This window comes from Cydia fagiglandana, chromosome 22, assembly GCF_963556715.1.
Source record: "Cydia fagiglandana chromosome 22, ilCydFagi1.1, whole genome shotgun sequence".
NCBI lineage: Eukaryota > Metazoa > Arthropoda > Insecta > Lepidoptera > Tortricidae > Cydia > Cydia fagiglandana.
In genome coordinates, this window is record NC_085953.1 from 11,059,325 (window position 1) to 11,079,669 (window position 20,345).

Genomic DNA, 20,345 nt, shown 5'->3' on the forward strand with positions numbered 1-20,345 from the left:
GAACTTGCGCGTCGCGTGAGTCTTTCGAGTTACGTTTATGTTATCAATATTGTTACTTAAACAGTGCATCGACATCTTTTGAGGAGCGCTATGGCCGTTCCTTGATAATGACTCAAATGTTTTAGTTTTGTGTCAATATGTACTTAATTAAATGTATTTCTTCAGCTCCGTAAAGCCATCGAAGACGTGAACTCCGGAGTCCTGACCCTCGCGACCCGCCCCGCGCCGCCCTCCCCCCCGCCGCCCGCCATGATCCGCGCCGGTTCCGAGCCCGCACCCCCCAGCGACAGCGAGACCGCCAAGCTCACACAAGACACTAAGTGAACGAGGTATGGGTTTAAATCTTGATGTTATACGAAGATTTATGAAATACATAATATTTGTTTTACAAGTGGAAAAGTTGTTAAATACATGAGAAAGATTCCAAAATTGAACCACGACCGTAGCGAGTCGTTCGAAAATGGAATTTGTACGAAATTATGCTAATGTCATGCCATAGTTCACAGTATGAATTATATTAGATGAATTTTGGACCATAGGAGCTTTTGGACTAAAGTTTGGTGGCACGGTACGTGGTCCGAAATCGGTCCGGTCCGAAATCCTGCTAATGTTATTCCACGGTTTATAGTATGAATTATATGAGATGATTTTTTCGGCTCCAAGAAAATTTAACTGCAGTTTTTGCTACCGGCGTGGACGATTGTTCTTCGAATAAACTGTTAAAAAAATGTGAACCTTAATACTATCACGATATGTAGTTGCTTTTTAACGACATGGTTGCTTTGGGAAACTTTACATTAAAAAAAAAAACAAACGCCCCAGCCGAAAAAAAACATCTCATAAAGTTATACAAAGATTGATGATCTATGATTATCAAATTTTTATGAAATGTTAAGTTAGATATGACAACTGAGTTGTTCAATATTTTAACTTAAGTAGGATAAATAAATTTAATAAATGTCTGTAAATAGCTGGTAATATTTATTTATAATTATAACAATTATGTGGCTTATTCTGATTTCATTGTGCATTGTTCGAAGTTTTGATATATATTTACAAAACTCGCAAAATGTTTTTTGAGTTTATTGGAGTTTACTCCTTAAGTAGGTATCGATACTTTTTCATACACAAGTCCGGGGTATGAAAATGTATGGGGAGAAAATTCAAACGCTCCAGCTTGGCAATAAAGAGAAATTAAAAAGTGACAACACTGTAGTGTCATCCCGTTTTCTTATATATATTGGTTTGAAAGGGACGTCACTACATTGTTGCTACTTTTTAATTTCTACTCTTTTTTCCCAAGCTGTACGTTATGTTTCGTGCGCAACTTATTTTGCGCAACCCTTAGCAAAGGCTTCATGGAAACACTATTTATTCAATGTCAACAAATAACAACTGTCAATTTAAGGAGTTTTGATCTTAAATTTTATAATGTTATTATACCGGGTGTGGCCTGTAATATGAGCAAAAAATTAAACTGTAGGCTATACTCCTCATACTGATCAACAATTTGTTCACGCCTGATTCTATTAACAATTTGTTCAGCTACTTTTAAAAATAACTTGTGGTTTGATTTTTAAAGTTTATTCTAAGACGCAATGTATTGCGAATTCTGTTATGTTTCAGGCGTGACCAGCAACGTCAATCACAATGATATGGCGTGGAAATGGCGTCCATTGAAGATAATATTTATTTTGTATGAAAAATAGGGAGTCTAAATACTTCATAGGTTTTAAAAGTTATTGAACAAAAGTGTCACCGTTTGAGGAGTACAATCTGTTTTAATTATTTGCTCATGTTACAGGCCACACCCGGTATAATTGTTCGTAAGGAGTAAACTCTAGTCGTGCGTCGGGACACACGCACCGTTTTTTATTCCAAAAGTTTAACGTTTTAGTTGTCATATTCAGTACTTTTTTAATAAAACTATTGCCATTTTTATTAATGCCGCCAAAATGTTAAAAATCCCCGGCACCAACAATATTGATTCTGACACCATTCATTATAATGTTTTTGTCATATTTTTACATATTTTTTTATAATTATACGGGGTAAAATTTTAACCATGTACCAAAAATTTTAACCAACATGTCACATTGAACAACTTTTGTTATGGGATCAAAGCCGAAATCGCGAGATTTTTATTTACCGTCCCATAGAAATTAGCGGCACTTGCCGGAAATTCCGGCTTCTATAATTCCGGCTCGGAATATATGAAACGGCCATATTTTAAATTTAATTTTTCGCCATTTCGGTATTGGTCCCAACATAAAGTTGTTCAGTATTACCTATAAAGTCACTAGGTACGCAGAGTTTGGTTGGTAGTTAAAATTTCACCCTGTATTGAAATGCAGTGTAAGTGCAAACTATGGCTGAAACTGCGAACTACCTTCAGTATTATAAGATTTAGGCATAATGTAACGCTTTATTACTGCATGGACAGTTATATAATCGACATAATCGTACTATAGTGTGTAATATAACATTTTAAAGTCTCGCGTTTTGTACACATATTTAATTACTCAAACGGGAGTCTTTCCGTGACCTCAGCTGGTGCAACTCAGCTGAAACGTCGGAATTTAAGGTTAAAATTATGGTTGTCTGTAAAGTCGGTTTACGGACGATAATTTTGCGTCATAAGAAAACGTGGCCGTAACGTTACTTTGGAGATCCGTCCACGACGTTACGAGTACCATGGAGATATGTCCACAACGTCACACTTTTTCGTGCATACCGCACTGAGAGAAAAATCATCACCAGGAATTAAAAAACAGTTCTGTACTGGGGGAAAAAAAATGAAGTTTTAGTAATAATTATGGACGTTTCACTATTTCTGTAAAGTTTATTTATTTCTACAAACAGCTCAGTAATCCCAAATATAATTTCAACAAACAGATAAACATAAGAAAAATAAAGATAATAGAAATTGCAAAAACTAATAGAAATTGCAAATGTCAATTTGTTCCTATTAGTTAACTCTCCTTGTCCCCGGATTAAGTTTATTTTTGTAATTCTAAGTGTGTCTTTGTTGTACTTTTCTCTCAGTGCGGTGTTCATCAATATATAAAACTTTATCACGTCAAAAACAATGAAATTATATCGCGGTATACTCGTTTGTGTAATTAAATATATAGTATGTAATGTTTCGCTAGTAGAAGCAAGTCTTATAGTCAGAAAAATGATTTGTACAATATGTTACACGTAAAATAATGATCTAGTCAATTTACACATTACGAAAACTTTGAAAATGTATTCTTATAAGACAAACAAACCTATGTTCAGTAAATAACAAAAAAACGAAAGTTTAACCTTTTCACCGCCGCGCGTATCGTGCGCGCCGCGTCATTATGAACCTTGCTGGAATGCACGAAGGTTGATATTGGGCTGTGGCCGTGCGCGTCTTTGACGTCTTTGGCGGTCAAAAGGTTAAAAAAATATACACCGCTTATTTTTTCTTCAATAAGTAGGGTGATCGCTATAGTAATTGGCCACTCCTAACAAATCAGAAAAAAAAAGCCAATAGAAACCTTATTGTAAAGAGTGGCCAATTACTATAGTAGTCACCCTATAACGTCCAGCAGTTAATTTTTATATTAGTTTATGACGAATAATTTTAGTTGTTTTTTTTTGATATTTTGAATGTGTTGAATGTTAAATGGTGCTTTTTGGAATTGACGTATACGAGTATACAGTTTAATTTATTTATTAATATTTATTTATAAATTTTAGATAGGTATATAAAAGACGTTTAATTTTGTTAGACAGCTTTATAGGTACGTACAATAAGTTAAGTTGGATGTAAATATTTATTCTATGTGTATTTGTGAAATTATCCGTTATATACTATTTGTATAGTGTGCCTCAGTTTCATAGGTTAGGCACTAATACATAAGGTACCCTGCGACAAAGATGGCCCGGTTCTTAAACTTTGAAAATTTTATACTTATATATTTTGCGTCCATGTTCGCTAGTACCATAGACAAAACTGCAAGTTCATATTAAACATAAGAAAAATAAAAAATAAAAATATCGATGGGCCTTCTTTGGTGCAGGTACCTTAACTTTTTTTAATCTTATGACAATTGAAGCATACTGTAATATTGTCAAAAAACAAGGCTTGTGATTTAAAATCATTCCAAAAAAATATTCGCAGCATTTAAATGTGTTTAAGTTTAGTGAAACTAGACGTTAGATTGAAGCTGAGATAAATCGTATTTTTAGTGCCATCTCTCGGCCCCACTCTATTGATATATCCGCGGTTGCAGCTAATTGTCACAACTCTATTTTTTTAACGCAGATATATTTTTGATAACGGCCGCTTAATACTTTTTTATTAAAATAATTGCTCCTGATTGTGATTTGATTTAAAGAAAAAAGGGCGTCTAAAAGCATGTTGGAACATCAAAAAATAATGTTTAATCATTTTAGTCAAGTTCCCTGAAGTCGTGTTTCGGTTAAAAGGTTAAACTATAATTTTGCACAAAATATGATTACCTAATAAAATTAGACATATATCCGTCCATTATAAAGACGGTCATGTTTGGTAAATAATGGAATAGACATTCGAAAATAATGTGATATATTTGTAATAAACATTTTTAGAAAAATAAGATTTCAAGCTAACACGGATATTTACGTAAAAATGACTATGCCGATATACCTGTACGGATATGATGGTCGTTCATGTCTACGTGACAGCGTGATAAAACTAGAGATGCACCGGATATTCGGTTACTAGCCGGTATCCGGCCTTTCTGCCCTTATTTTACTATCCGGCCGGATACAGGATAGTGCCCTAATATCCGGCCGGATACCGGATAGCAACTTTGCTTAATTTTGGAGTAAACAAATTCGTTTTAAGAAACAGTCGCGGTCATAATCGTATTCGTTTATAATTTAAAAATTCTACTCACGTGCACGCGCACTCATTTCGGACCTATAAATCAGTCCGCGCGAAAGATGACTACGAAACAGGTTAAAACCTGCACAATGCGCACCTGAAAAACCGAATTGTAGGTATAGTTCCTCCGGCCGAATATTCGGCGGCCTGATACCGAATATTCGGCCTGAACCTCGGCCTCGGCCGGTATCCGGCCAATCAACTATCCGTTGCATCTCTAGATAAAACACTGTTCGTCACTTTCTATCCCCCAGTGTTAAAAAGTGACAGTTATTTTATCACGTGGATTTATTGCGATATCAGACATAAATATGCACATAGCGCCCCTTTTTATAGTAGTCTATTTTTTATGTAAAATGAACGTATCGAAACGAAATTTGGAGCAAATTCCTGGGGTATTTCAGATAAGTGTCAGATACGTGACGCAATTTTTCAACACTTTTGATAAAGCTAAGAAGCCGATATTTGTCACGATAATGTTTGATAACTTAGCTTTAAATTCAACTGTGTATAATACAGATTTCTGCCGGTTATTAAGGTAGCTACCATACGCGTCACGTCCGTGACAATTTTATGAAATGCCCCTCGTATTTTTATATTTTTTAAATAATATTTCTTGGAAGTGTGATTGTCTTCTAAATACGCTTGCTTATATACAATTATATCGCCCGCGGGGCACTGCGTCAGTGTGATCTGTTGCTTTTTGAATAGACGATATTTTGTGATGTTATTAATGTTGTTTTATTTTAAAAACCATTATATAGGTATTTCTCCATAGGTACTCTGACATTCCGTCAACTTTGTGTTATACGAGGGCTGCTACTTATGTATCCGGAATGGGCCACTTACTGGAACTATATTAAAAATATATTTATAACATATAAAAATGGAACTCTTTGGAAGCAAAATACAGTTTGTTTCACATGTTTATCAATTGGTTTTACATTGTAGCATTATTTAAAAAAAATCTTTGTTGCACCATCAACGGATTTTCTTGTGAAAATTTTCGTGCAGATGTTTTTTTTACGATGTTCGGAGTGGATAAACTCAAAAATAGTGCATGGATCGACTTTTTTCGACTTTTGGGGAGTAAGTTCCATCGAAGGTCAATGTTTTAGTGAATAAATTGTGGTCGTAGTATATTACGGTATTTATGGTAGGACGAATAAAAAAAAACGCTCAAAATCGGCTGTTATCCCACAAAATATAGATGCTGTGAACGAGCTTATAATTAGTGTCCGACCGAAACACGTTTTTTTGCCGAAACCGAAACCGAAACCGAATGTTCGGCTTTGGCTCTAGTTTCGGCCGAAACCGAAACCGAAACCGAAACTTTTGTAGACTTGTTAAAATCGTTGAAAAAATGTCATAAAACCCCTTTTATACACATATTATGGGGCTGTCAATACCCAATATCCTTGAAATTGATGTTACTTAAGCAGTTTTTTAAGAAAATTACTAGAGTTAGACCAAGATAATTCTGCAACAATTTTGATAACACACGCAGTGCAAGTGTTATTTTAAACGTCAAAACTTCTATGAAATTATGACGTGACGACAAAACTTTTGGTCTTATTCCGAAGTACCATTTCGTAAGTTTCGGCCCGGCCGAAAGGTTCGGCCGTTTTTTGGCCGAAACCGAAACAACAGCCGAAACATGATTTTTTGGCCGAAACTGGCCGAAACCGAAACCGAAACCGAACCTTCGGTCGGACACTACTTATAATGCAAGATGGTTATAGTATATATCGCAAGATAGAGGCATCTCATGGCAATAGTATGACGAGCATTTGTAAGATATTACATGAACATTTGGTTAAAAAAAAAAGAAAAACTCGCGAAAGAGCCGTTCTTGCCTACAAAATGCACGTCTTGTATACCAAGATCAGAATGGAAAAAGTGCTATGAAAAGTCGTTTCTACATTTGCAAAAGTGCATCATTCATCTTGGTGGACAAATACAAAGGCAATGAAACCATTTATAACTATAGATATTTGTTATTTTTTGTGTTTCCGGATACATAAGTAGCAGCCCTCGTACCTACAAAGTTCGCAACAGGCCTAGTCACCGACACGACATAAACTATAAAGTGTAATTAAAAAATATGACCTGGATTATTTTAAATAAATAAAACCAATAAATATACTTCTATTTTTTACTCTTAATTTTGAAATGTATCTTATTTCTATAATACTTAGACACCGTATCAAAAACATGATTCTACAACGTTCAAATCTACTTAAGTACATTTTGTGTGTGAAATTAATCAGAACAGTGTCTTTATACTAAATCAATATTTACATAATGTTTCAAATGTACGACTGTCTAAAGCATTTTTGATTTATTTTATCTTTACCTAAAAGAAAACAAAAAATATATGCCATGAAGTAACAGTAATGGAGAACTTACAAAATATTTAAAAATGAAAACTGTTCGATCGGTTTTTTCCGATACTTTGCTTGGTTTTTACCACCAACAAAATATACTAAAACTATAGGAACAATATTTACAATAAATTTAAACACTTAAGTAACAGTATTTGATAATTTATCATACTTACAGTTACAATATAACTTTTATTTTTAGTCATACATTTTAATATGTTATTTTGGAAATGTAGCCTGACATCTTTTTTGATGTGTAAAATAAAATATCCGTATCTATATATTTATATTTTTAATTAACTTTGCTACATTTTCCAAAAAGCATATTAAAATTTTTCACAAACACGCAGCTATGAAATCGTGCAAAACGATATATTAAAATATATAAATGCACTGGACCTAAATAACTATCAAAATCACAAAAAAGAACGTATATTTAATATTTATGCTACGTAGGTTTCAAAGAAAAGAAAACATGCCGAACTACTCTGACCGCGCGAACTTTGCATAAACTTGGCAGTAAGTACGCATACATATCCTTATAAGTTCCATACTTGACGTAGCACTTGGCATGAAAACTTAGCGAGGCCCGACTATACATCCAAATTAAATTAAAGTGATTTTAGCTTATCGTTATTTGAGAAGAAATAGGCAAAATATTTTGGGCATAAGTACCCATTAATTAATGGGTATGCCCAAAATATTTTTAGTATGAAGTTTCTTAACTGCCTCGTCAAAGAATGGCCATTTATTGACACATGCATAATCATAACAAACATATCTATAAAAACTTAAACACTAACACTCGCAATAAAATTCTACAATTGTTTTAGTCTTGGTACCACATACATGGTAATTCACCCAAGTGGATCCTGCCACAGTACACATACATCACACATTCACTATAATCTGCATTCATAGTCATATGTCATACTTATCACATTACGCTTAAGTAGTTTTCACACAGGCCTCACATAATTCAAGCGTTCATCTTCATTCGTATATATTAACGCACTTAATATTTATTATCAGAACTCTTTCTAAAGTGCAAGCCACGTTTCCTATTTTATTTCCTACTTGTCGCTTGCATTTGAGAAAATTTTCTAAAAGAGAGACTCTTCAAAAGTATATATCTGTTTATCTTACAACTACGAATTGAGCGAAGAAAAAATACAAATAACATTACAATTACAATCATATTCAACTGGCCTATCGAACAGTAATTTTTACCAGTTATTTATTTAATAACAAATCTGTTCAGTTAAATAGTTCCTACTAGGCAAATTTTCTGAATGAAGCATAGGACACACATTAATAAATAAAACATTCTATAGGTTATAGATGTAGGATAACTTAAAAGGAATTATTCTCTAAAGTGTCATTCTATGAAACTTGCTAACTATGTAAACAAACCGCCATATTGAGCTTGTCAAAAATGATGAATTTACTAGTGACTTTGTTTACATAGTTAGCAAGTTACATAGAATGACACTTTAGAAAAGTTGGTGATTTTTTAGATAGGACTTTCAATCAGACAGAATTCAGCCAAATGCGTCTAATTTTGCTTTCCTCATTTATACTTATATCAATTAACTTTGAGAAAGTCGATATCAGAACAAGACATCACATGCACCCACAAGTTTCGACCACCATATTGGGCAGCGTTTTCTGCGTCACCGTGTTATTCGAGTCCATGTATAGGAGCTGAAGAGAGCTGAAGGTGGTCGGAGCGCAGCATGGCTTGAACTCCGGCTTGCCCACCGTGTAGAAATATTTCTGGAAATAAAGGTATTGTTAGTTTCAGGTTTTAACCTTTTCACCACGAACAGCAACATCTATTGTGAGAATTGGAAGACTAAAATTGAACATCTCGTTTTTCCCGTCTCTGTCTTTTAAAGTAGGTATTCGAATTAGATTATGTGTAAAATATTTCGTAAATATTGTAGGCATTCCTCCCACTTCATCGACAACCAAAACCAAACCCAAACCTTTTTGAAAAGTCTGACCCGTTTTTGATAGCCCACGCAGTGCAAGTGTTATTTTAAACGTCAAACTTCTATGAAATTATGACGTTTTATTAACACTTGCACTGCGTGGGCTATCAAAATCGCTCAGCACCTTTCTTGGTATAACTGTATCTGTGACGACGCCAATTTATCAGAATTCTATCAAATAGTTCATTGTAATAGTTGGTATAACCGATGGAGTATGCCTATGTTTAGCTGTGGATTCTTGTGGCTTACTTAGGGCCACTTTCACCCACTAACCCGGGGTTAAACGATTAAACCTGGTGTTAACATGGTTACCATTACAATTTGACGCTGGGTTAACGGTTTAACCGGTTAACCCCGGGTTAGTGAGATGGCGCAAGTGGCGTTTAGGATAGTTGTAACTTACTCTAATAATATTATTGTGGTAGCTGCCCGTCTGTGTGACAGCGGAGATGGGCGCGCAATTGCCCTTGCAGAAATACGCGTGGTAGCCAGCTGGCTTGATAATCCAGTCCGCCCAACCTGCAATCAATAACATATTTAATATTACAACCTATTTATTTATAGTTACAGTTGTCATGGCTAAAAAAGCTTTCAACGCCAAGAAACACCTGCTTAAAGCAAAGATATCCCGAAACATCAGAAAGCGATTTATCAAGACCTACGTCTGGAGTATAGCGTTATATGCAAGCGAGACGTGGACATTAACCCAGCGTGATAGAGACAGATTGAGCGCTTTTGAAATGTGGACATGGAGAAGAATGGAAGGAATAAGCTGGAAAGAGAGGAAAACAAATACGGAAGTATTAAATTTGGTAGGTGAGAAGAGATCTCTGCTAAAAACAATTGAAAACAGAAGGGGAAACATGTTGGGGCACCTGATACGTCACGATACTTACATAAAGTCTATAATTGAAGGCAGAATAGAAGAACAGAGAGGCAGAGGAAGACCGAGACGTGCATATATTGACCAGGCCAAAGAGAAAATTAACGTAATAGTGACGTATCAGGAGCTCAAAACAGTAGCAGAGAAGAGAACGGAATGGCGAATACTCCACCGACAAGAGCTAGGCTCTTAAGAACAATGATGATGACAGTTGTCATGCTTCAGTTTTGATTAAATATAAGGTGAAAATGGAAGTTTCACACAGGTTTAAAATTTCAACGGCTATGCCATGAGAAGACCAGATGAGAAAGTGAAAAAAAGTGCGTTAAGCCTCATATCGTGACCAAATCAGACCAGACCCCTTACTACATGAAACTCAGTTATTAAGGATCTGTCCAATAACAATTTAGATCCAGCGACGACCCAGAAAAGATATCTCTGGAGAAGGAGGATTAGGAGAGCCAACCCCAGTTAGAAATGGGACAAGGCCGGAAGAAGAAGAAGACACTGGTTTGAAATTTCAATTAGTATATGGTTTTATTCACTCGATTAGTAACAGCCTACTTATACCTTGGATCGTATTTGTCAGGGAATATATCTATAATAGAGCGATTTCCATTCCAAAGAATGACGAGTTATCGTGGAAATAAATAGTACCTACCTAAAATGTCGACAACGTAAGGATAAATCTCCTCTCCACTTTTTCCTGGTGCCAGAATCTACGGTATCGGCGGCGCTCGAAGTCGTGGTGGTCTACAACTTATCTCTCTCTCTCTCATTCACAACTTACCTATTGTTTTAAAGTCGACATAGAGCGGTTCTCTGCAGCAGTCTGTGGTGCCAGAGCCACACTCCAGCGCGCGGTTTCTTCTTCTTTTCCCGGCATATTTCGTGTACAGCACGAGGAAGGGACGCCGCTTCTCGTGGAAAGAGAGGGGCGAGCGGCGCAGCTGTGGACAACGTGGAATTTTAGTTGAAGTTGCTATTCTGTCCAGTGTTGAGGCAGCGTACACCGATTTATACCGTGTAATCCAAATAGGGAATATTACGCGAAACTGTGCGTAGGGGGCGCCTACCACAATCAGTCACAATCTAAGAGAGACTCGAAATTTTGCTATCTAACCTCTCTATCACTCTTGCATATTCGAGCGATAAAGAGGCAGATAGCCGAGTTTAGATTTTCGCGTTTCCCGGTAGGCCCTTTGTAAACAAACCGCCTAGATGTATCAATGTCATATTTTATTATCTGTGAAAATTTGTCAAAAAACAGTTTAAGGCACAGTGTGTAAGTGCTAGTGCTGCACTGTTGCGAAATGAGCGGATTTCGAGAAAAAACAAGTGATGACGCGACAAGGCAGGTTTTCTAAGGCAAGCAAAATGTGTTCGAGATTTTGAATTTTGAACGAGAATTATAATTGTTCGAAGTTGGTCTAAAAGACACCTTCCTCTATGATTGAAGTGTCTGCGCTCTAGATGTAAGGCCTGAGTGGACGCTCGAGTTGGGCGTGCAGCGGGGCGGGGCGTGCGGCGTGCATGTTCAACAAATGCAAACGTATAGGAGCGGCCTTAGTGCACGCTGCTGACATCACTCGTGAGCCCGACGCCACGCTGCACGCCCCGCCGAACGCTCCGCTCCGAGCGTCCACTCAGGCCTTACACGTCGCTAGCTTGGCTAAGTACATATGACATAAGTAGTATGGCCTAAGTCAACTTGCTCACCTGACAAGTCCTGCAAGCCACATGAAGTGTGTGTAGCCTCTCCCGTTCTTCCAACCACACCCTGACCGCCCACGCCAGCTCCACTCTCACCCACCCCTCCCCTGTGTCAGTCTCTTTAATGGCGATGGGTCTGGTCTTCTTGAACTGCTGCTGGCTGTCCCAGTGGGCCGCTTCGGAGATCACAAATGTTTGGTTGTATTCGTCTAGTGGATCGGGCTCCTGAAAAGAAAGAGAATTTATGTCAAAAACAAATCTCTCTCCTCTTCTTCCTGGCGTTATCCCGGCATTTTGCCACGGCTCATGGGAGCCTGGGGTCCGCTTGACAACTAATCCCATGATTTGACGTATGTCAAAAACAAATATAACTTTAAATATGTATGGTTTAATTTCTTCATTGAATTGACGAATTGAAAGCCGCGAGACTCCGATGGCTCGGGCACGTAGTCCGTATGGGGAAATATCGCGCAGTCTGGAGGGCGTACTCTGGAGTACCAAGTGGCCGAAGGCCGTCTGGACGTCCTAGATACCACTGGAGAGACGAAGTGTAAAAAGACCTTAGCGAACTCGGCGCCGTCGACTGGACTGAAACGGCTTTGGACAGAGTAGCATGGCGGTCTTTGGTGTCGGAGGCCAAGATCCACTTCGGGTAGTTGCGCCACAGCAGTATGTAGTAGTACTTAGGACTTAATTTGTCCTCTTTTATGCACACGGGAATGGAAGAAAACATTAAGAGTATGATAATTATACATATAAGTTCAAAAACTAAAACCCGACTACTGCAAATCGCGCTCTAAAAAGTATGAAACAAGATAGAATTCTTATCTAAAATTATCAAGCAGGAAATATTATAAATGTTACCATTTTTTTATATAAAAATACAACGTAATATAATTTACAGATTTTTATATATTTACAGAGATTCAGAGGATAGCCGTGGTCGTATGCCACATTACTTTTAAGTTTATAATCGTGGCATACGTAATATTTCCTGCTTGATAATTTTAGATAAGAATTCTATCTTGTTTCATACTTTTTAGAGCGCGATTTGCAGTAGTCGGGTTTTAGTTTTTGAACTTATTTTTTATTTAATTAATTTTGGGGTTATGATTTCGTTACTAACTTTTTGAAGTCACTTTATATTACTGCGTCCTTTTATTATGAGGGCGCCGAAGGCGCCCGGCTTTGGAACGCGTATGTCGGGCTACGCCCGATACTTTTAGTATGAGGGCGCTGAAGGCGCCCGGCTTTGGAACGCGTACGTCGGGCTCCGCCCGACTCTTTTAGTATGAGGGCGCCGAAGGCGCCCGGCTTTGGAACGCGTACGTCGGGCTACACCCGACACTTTTAGTATGAGGGCGCCGAAGGCGCCCGGCTTTGCAACGCGTACGTCGGGCTCCGCCCGACTCTTTTAGTATGAGGGCGCCGAAGGCGCCCGGCTTTGGAACGCGTACGTCGGGCGACGCCCGACTCTTTTAGTATGACGGCGCCGAAGGCGCCCGGATTTGGAACACGTACACCGGGCTACGCCCGACTCTTCTAAAAATTGACCGCTTCATACTCGTACATTTTGGCTGATCAGGACTTCTATACCTATTCACGTTATAAAATGTTGCAGGACATTAAAAAAACACCATGTATAGCGGCCAAACAAATTTCTTTTGCAAAAACCTTCTTGTATCGCCTTAGTCGCGTAACGCGCGGATAGAATCCAGAGCGCATGTAGATTCATAGTTCGAATCACCTAACCGATAAATTAATGTTTTACCTGGCTCATGCAAGCAAAGCCGGGTGCAAAAGCTAACAATATTTATATATTTGAAATGTGCTAATTGAGCTCTTTCCAATGATGTATAACACATCATCATTACTTAATTTTAGTTTTTTGGTTCGTGACTTTATGACCTCTAGAGGGCGCATTGTTCATTTTTTTGTGACGCCATATAGCCTATAACCAGCGGACGATTAAGACGATTCGAATGACACATCGTTTGTTAAAATATATGTAATAAGTACTTTAGAAGTTATGAGGGAACAGATGAACATACATACATACATACATACATACATACATACCCACATACATACCGGTCAAAATCATAACCCTCCTTTTGCGTTGCCGTAGTCGGGTAAAAAGAAACAATTACTAAGTCAGAAAAGAGTGGATTTACCTACAGGAACAATTGCGGTAGAGCTAATGCTTATAGTCTCTATAAAAAATAACTCCGTACACGGCGGGAAGAAGTTGATAACTCTCGGGAAAAAATGGTTGAAATTTGAACCTTATGCAGTTTTATTTTAAGTTCAAATTTCTTCAACAAAATTTCTCGAGATATCAACTTCTTCCCGCCGTGTACCGAACTATGGTACATACTTATTAGATGAGATGAGGGGACTTTTTCGAGTGGTTATCTAATGACTTTATTTTACACCATTAAACAAAGTAAACTTTTAGTTACCACCTCCGAATAAAGCTAATATTTTTTCGAAATTTCAGTATGGTACCTACTATCATCAACCAGGGGGCATATTCGAGAAGACACATTTGACGTATCACGTGGATATCCAGTTGATGTGGATAAATCGCGACTTGTGGAATTGCGTACAATCGCCACCTGTCAGTGAACTCTATCCACACTAGAGGTGGGGCGTTGTACTGAAAAAAATGTTGGGACAGATTTTTCTTAATGGACGACTTTTTGTTTGTCGAGTATTTAAAAGCACGGACTTTAATTTTCGAAATATAACATATATGAAGTTGCCAACACCTCGTACCTCCATTCTTACCTTTACTTTAAGTAAAATATTTTTTGTTAACTGACAGTCGTCTGTGTGTCTGTTGGATCAAAAAATAATGGAAATAATTTTTACATTGTTAATATGTCATTTGATTAATGGCCTTGACTCAAAACGTTACGATTACGTCAGATCCCTACTAATGAAAAGTCGATTTTTACCCGACTACGGCAACGCAAAAGGAGGGTTATGATTTTGACCGGTATGTATGTGGGTATGTATGTATGTATGTATGTATGTTCATCTGTTCCCTCATAACTTCTAAAGTACTTATTATATTTTAACAAACGATGTGTCATTCGAATCGTCTTAATCGTCCGCTGGTTATAGGCTATATGGCGTCACAAAAAAATGAACAATGCGCCCTCTAGAGGTCATAAAGTCACGAACCAAAAAACTAAAATTAAGTAATGATGATGTGTTATACATCATTGGAAAGAGCTCAATTAGCACATTTCAAATATATAAATATTGTTAGCTTTTGTACCCGGCTTTGCTTGCATGCGCCAGATAAAACATTAATTTATCGGTTAGGTGATTCGAACTATGAATCTACAAGCGCTCTGGATTCTATCCGCGTGTTACGCGACTACGGCGATACAAGAAGGTTTTTGCAGAAGAAATTTTGTTTGGCTACTATACATGGTGTTTTTTTAATGTCCTGCAACATTTTATAACGTGAATAGGTATAGAAGTCCTGATCAGCCAAAATGTACGAGTATGAAACGGTCAATTTTTTTACAAGATATGTACGCGTTCCGAAGCCGGGCTCCTTCGGCGCCCTCATACTAAACGTGTCGGGCGTAGCCCGACGTACGCGTTCCAAAGCCGGGCGCCTTCGGCGCCCTCATACTAAAAGAGTCGGGCGGAGCCCGACGTACGCGTTGCAAAGCCGGGCGCCTTCGGCGCCTTCATACTAAAAGTGTCGGGCGTAGCCCGACGTACGCGTTCCAAAGCCGAGCGCCGTCGGCGCCCTCATACTAAAAGAGTCGGGCGTAGCCCGACATACGCGTTCCAAAGCCGGGCGCCTTCGGCGCCCTCATAATAAAAGAGTCGGGCGTAGCCCGACGTACGCGTTCCAAAGCCGGGCGCCTTCGGCGCCCTCATACTAAAAGTGTCGAGCGTAACCCGACGTACGCGTTCCAAAGCCGGGCGCCGAAGGCGCCCTCATACTAAAAGAGTCGGGCGAAGCCCGACGTACGCGTTCCAAATCCGGGCGCCTTCGGCGCCGTCATACTAAAAGAGTCGGGCGTAGCCCGACGTACGCTTTCCAAAACCGGGCGCCTTCGGCGCCCTCATAGGCACTAAAGGGCGTAGCCCGATATAGGCGGCGCTCTCCGTGCATTTCTGTACTGAGGACGCCCTCGCAAAAGTAATATAAAGTGACTTCAAAAAGTTAGTAACGAAATCATGACCCCGAAATTAATTAAATAAAAAATAAGTTCAAAAACTAAAACCCGACTACTGCAAATCGCGCTCTAAAAAGTATGAAACAAGATAGAATTCTTATCTAAAATTATCAAGCAGGAAATATAAATGTTACCATTTTTTTATATAAAAATACAACGTATTATAATTTACTGATTTTTATATATTTACAGAGATTCAGAGGATCGCCGTGGTCGTATGCCACGATTATCAACTTAAAAGTAATGGAAACATTTATATTTCCTGCTTGATAATTTTAGATAAGAATTCTATCTTGTTTCATACTTTTTAGAGCGCGATTTGCAGTAGTCGGGTTTTAGTTTTTGAACTTATTTTTTATTTGCATAAATAACCCTTATTTGTAAGACGCTTAAGTACGGTAAACACGTAAATTGCCTATTTGAGGTGATACACGTAAAACTGGTATTTTCATAGAAACGTACTTTTGGTACGCATTTTGCAACGTGCGATCGTAACTGTCAATGAACATGCGATACTAATCAACTGTTGATTTGATGTGGATGTCAGATTTGCACGAGTGGAATAAGTTCACTTCATTTTGGAAGTTAAAGTTAGAGCAAGAAAAGTCTGGAGCGATTTTAATAGCATACGCAGTGCAAGTGTTATTTAAACGTCATAATTTCATAGAAGTTTGACATTTATAATAACACTTGCACTGCGTGTGCTATCAAAATCGTTGTAGTTTTCTTGGTCTAGCTTTTTTTTTATCATGAATGGCTTACTCATGGCCACAGACTTTATCTTATATTATAAAAAAAAATCCTTTACCTTAAAAAACCAGAGCTCGACGACTGTGACCTCCTCGGGCTCGAGGTCCGGAGGCAGCTCGAACTGCAGACACGTGAACGGGTACCGGCCCGAAGTCAGGCACTCCCCTGAAACACAAATATACTCTGTCAAGCCATTTCAGTCAGTAGAAAAAGAGCGGCTTTAAAAAATGTAAGTACATACATCCTTGCTTTGCTCTAACAGGGCCTATGTGAAACTTTAATAACAAAACTTCCGTGAGACACATATTAAATATATTAAAAACGGGTCACTCACGTATTTTAAGTCGAAAAACGCTCGACATGTTTCACTCCGTACCGAGTAGTGTCATCAGGAGCTTGCGTTCACGGTGAGTGACCCGTTTTTAATGTATTTAATATACCCTTGTGAAACTGTTTATAATATTGTGTAACATCTATATTACCATGGTCGCAATAAAGTATTATGATTATGAATGTAGGCGCGAAGGGTGATTGTCCCATAGAAAATTTGAATTTTGCGCCTTTTGACTGTGGAGTCATGTATGAGTCTCATTTTTTATTTTACCTACCTACCTATATTACAGATGTATTACGATATTATAGGTATTTGTCCAGTATATCCGTCACAATCTATTTTATAATGACTGTGACGTTTTATTCGCTTTGCGTTCAATTTTGGGACCTAATAAGCAACGACACCTTATGAGTCTTTTTTTAGTGTTCCGACTTCTGTACAAAACTTTGTTCACGGAACACTTATGGGATCACTTCGGTCTTGTTTTTTTTTAATTTTGATAATATTTAAGTAATCTATTATACTACTACCTACTCACTACTAGTGTTTTCCTGTGTACTCTAAGGTCAGTTCAAAATACAAGGACAATTACAACATCAAATAATCGTAAATGTTTATATTTTCATACGGTTTGTTTATTTTTCATGATAATTATAATAACACTTATTTATAATTGTATATCCTGATTATTGCAAGGCAAAAACATATTTTTACGCGCAATTGTCTTACCTAATTTTAAGAATAACAGTAAATGAGCATAATATTTACGTGTGATAAGTGCGAAATAGTGGACATTGTATTAGGTAATCGTGTAGAAAAAGAGTCAATAAGGATAAGCTATATATTCGCAGATGCTAATCTTCAGTGTGATTCAAATCACCTTTTCAAAATTACAAATTATCTAGAGCTCAAACTAAAACTTAGCCAGAGATTTACCTAGGTTTTTTTTTCTTAGCCCATTTGTGTGTCCCACTGCTGGGCAAAGGCCTCTTCTCATGACTCCCGATTTAGCGCTTCCTCCGGCCAGTAGTTAAGGAAGGCGTCAAAGTCATCCCGCCAACTCCGCCTGGGCCTGCCCCGCCCACGCTTCTTCGTCGGCATCCACTTGGTGGCTATATTAGCCCACCTATCCGGATACATGCGATAAACGTGGCCGGCCCAGTCCCATTTGAGGCTAGCGGTTTTTTCGCCAACGTTGCTGATAATCCAGTGAAATTGTAGAATTTTGTAACATGGCTCTTCTGCGTCAAATCCGGTAGTTCTGATTTTTTGCAGACTTATTTATGATGTTAAATAAAATTTTTGAAAGCCTTTATCTCGGAAACTATTCAATCTACAGAGACAGTTCTAATCTCGTATTGTAGCAAATTTAGTCTTCTTTAAAAACGTCTTAGGAAGGTACTATCAAAAACTAGTCCTTTAGGGTTAGAATCGCCCAAAACTAAACATAAACCAAAATTTTCGCAGGTTTTTCGATTTTTGACAAAGTTGCGTTCGGCGCATGAGGTCACCAACTTGGATTATTCATTGGACCAACATCATAAAATTCATAAATAAGTCTGCAAAAAATCAGAACTACCGGATTTGACACAAACGCAATATGTATAATTTTACTGTATTATGACGTTGGCGAGTTTTGGAGCGCAGCGTGGTGTTTCTTCAATAACGTCACTTTTGACACCGACATATCTAAACCATATCGTTTCTAGATCTATTAAATGATGTAGGTATCTTAGTAAGAATCGGGCAGTTAGTCTTAATATAAAAATTTCTAAATGATATTACAATCATAGTTACTACGCGTTTTACCTCTATGACTCGTCAGCCGCTACATAACGACATATAATGGACAGATATAGCTGACCCTAAGTTAATTGGACCAAGGAATCACCCCTGAGGCCGCCGATAACGAATACGTTGTATACATGATACACGTTACACATTACATGATCGGTATTGCTTTTGCTTTTACGGTATTCTGCGCATTTCAAAACTACTTATCGCTCAAATTATCGCACATCATTAAAACATTTACCAATTATACACGGCTTATAAATAAATAAATACATTTTATAAATATTATGGGACATATTTACAGATTCAGATTCAGAGCGTTTAATACGGTATAATCTAAACGTACTTACATGTCAAAAACATAAAAATAAAATCACACACACACACGCACCTAAAACACAAATTTACTAAGCCCTACGGTAAGCTCAAGAAGGCTTTTGTGTTGTGGGTACTCAGATAACGATATATGTACCGGGTATGGCCTGTAACACAAGCAAATAATTAAAACATAGATTGAACTCCTCAAACGATAACACTTTTGTTCAACAACTTTTAAAAATTATGAAGTACCTATTTAGGGTCCCTATTTTTCATACAAAATAAATATTACCTTCAATGGACGCCATCGCCAATTCGCCACGCCATATCATTGTGATTGACGTTGCTTGTCACGCCTTAAACATCATTGCGTCTTAGAATAAACTTTAAAGTGTATTAAAAATCAAACCACAAGTTATTTTTAAAAATTGCTGAACAAATGTTGGTCAGTATGAGGAGTACAGCTTACAGATAAATTTTTTGCTCATATTACAGGCCACACCCGGTATATCAATCAATCAAACCAATCAAAGAATTTATTTTTTTAGGCTACTATACTATATAACTACATAGAAAAACAACCATGACTCAGGAACAAATATCTGTGTTATCACACAAATAAATGCCCTTACCGGGATTCGAACCCAGGACCATCGGCTTAACAGGCAGGGTCATGCACTACCCACTATACCCACTTGCACCATTCCACTAACCCGGGGTTATCCGGTTAAATCTGGAGTTACCTGGAGTTACAATTTGACACTGGTTTAACAGTTTAACCGCTTAACTCCGTGTTAGTGGGATGGCGCAAGTGGGCCTAGGCCAGACCGGTCGTCACTAGGCCAGGTTTTCGTCAGGTGTGCGCAAGTCTTCAGGCCAATTAACACAAAACTGATAACATTCCGGGCATCTGGCCATCTGACATTGCGGGTATCGCTGGGCAAAGTCCCATTCTACACACATATATAAGTACCTAAGTCTTGATAATACAGTGAGTTGAGAACAGTTTAATAAGGCCCACTTGCACCATTCCACTAACCCGGGGTTAACCGGTTAAACCTGAAGTT

The 20,345-nt window shown here is 37.9% G+C and overlaps 2 protein-coding genes across 2 annotated transcripts in view; one reads left to right on the plus strand and one right to left on the minus strand.

Annotated features, from left to right (window-relative positions):
* The window catches only part of LOC134675465 (chloride channel protein 2), a 68,548-nt gene extending 62,918 nt beyond the window's left edge, over positions 1–5,630 (plus strand). Inside the window, exon 23 of the mRNA XM_063533735.1 lies at positions 166–5,630. Within this exon, the coding sequence (XP_063389805.1) occupies positions 166–324 (159 nt within the window). The 3' untranslated portion in view covers positions 325–5,630. The remainder of the gene's footprint in view (positions 1–165) is intronic.
* Positions 5,631–8,886: 3,256 nt separating this feature from the next.
* Positions 8,887–20,345, minus strand: part of LOC134675437 (inhibin beta B chain) — a 32,592-nt gene continuing 21,133 nt past the window's right edge. Inside the window, exons 2-6 of the mRNA XM_063533704.1 lie at positions 16,891–16,997; positions 11,881–12,099; positions 10,952–11,111; positions 9,682–9,797; positions 8,887–9,060 (exon numbers count right to left, since the gene is read on the minus strand). Of these exons, the coding sequence (XP_063389774.1) occupies positions 8,908–9,060; positions 9,682–9,797; positions 10,952–11,111; positions 11,881–12,099; positions 16,891–16,997 (755 nt within the window). The 3' untranslated portion in view covers positions 8,887–8,907. The remainder of the gene's footprint in view (positions 9,061–9,681; positions 9,798–10,951; positions 11,112–11,880; positions 12,100–16,890; positions 16,998–20,345) is intronic.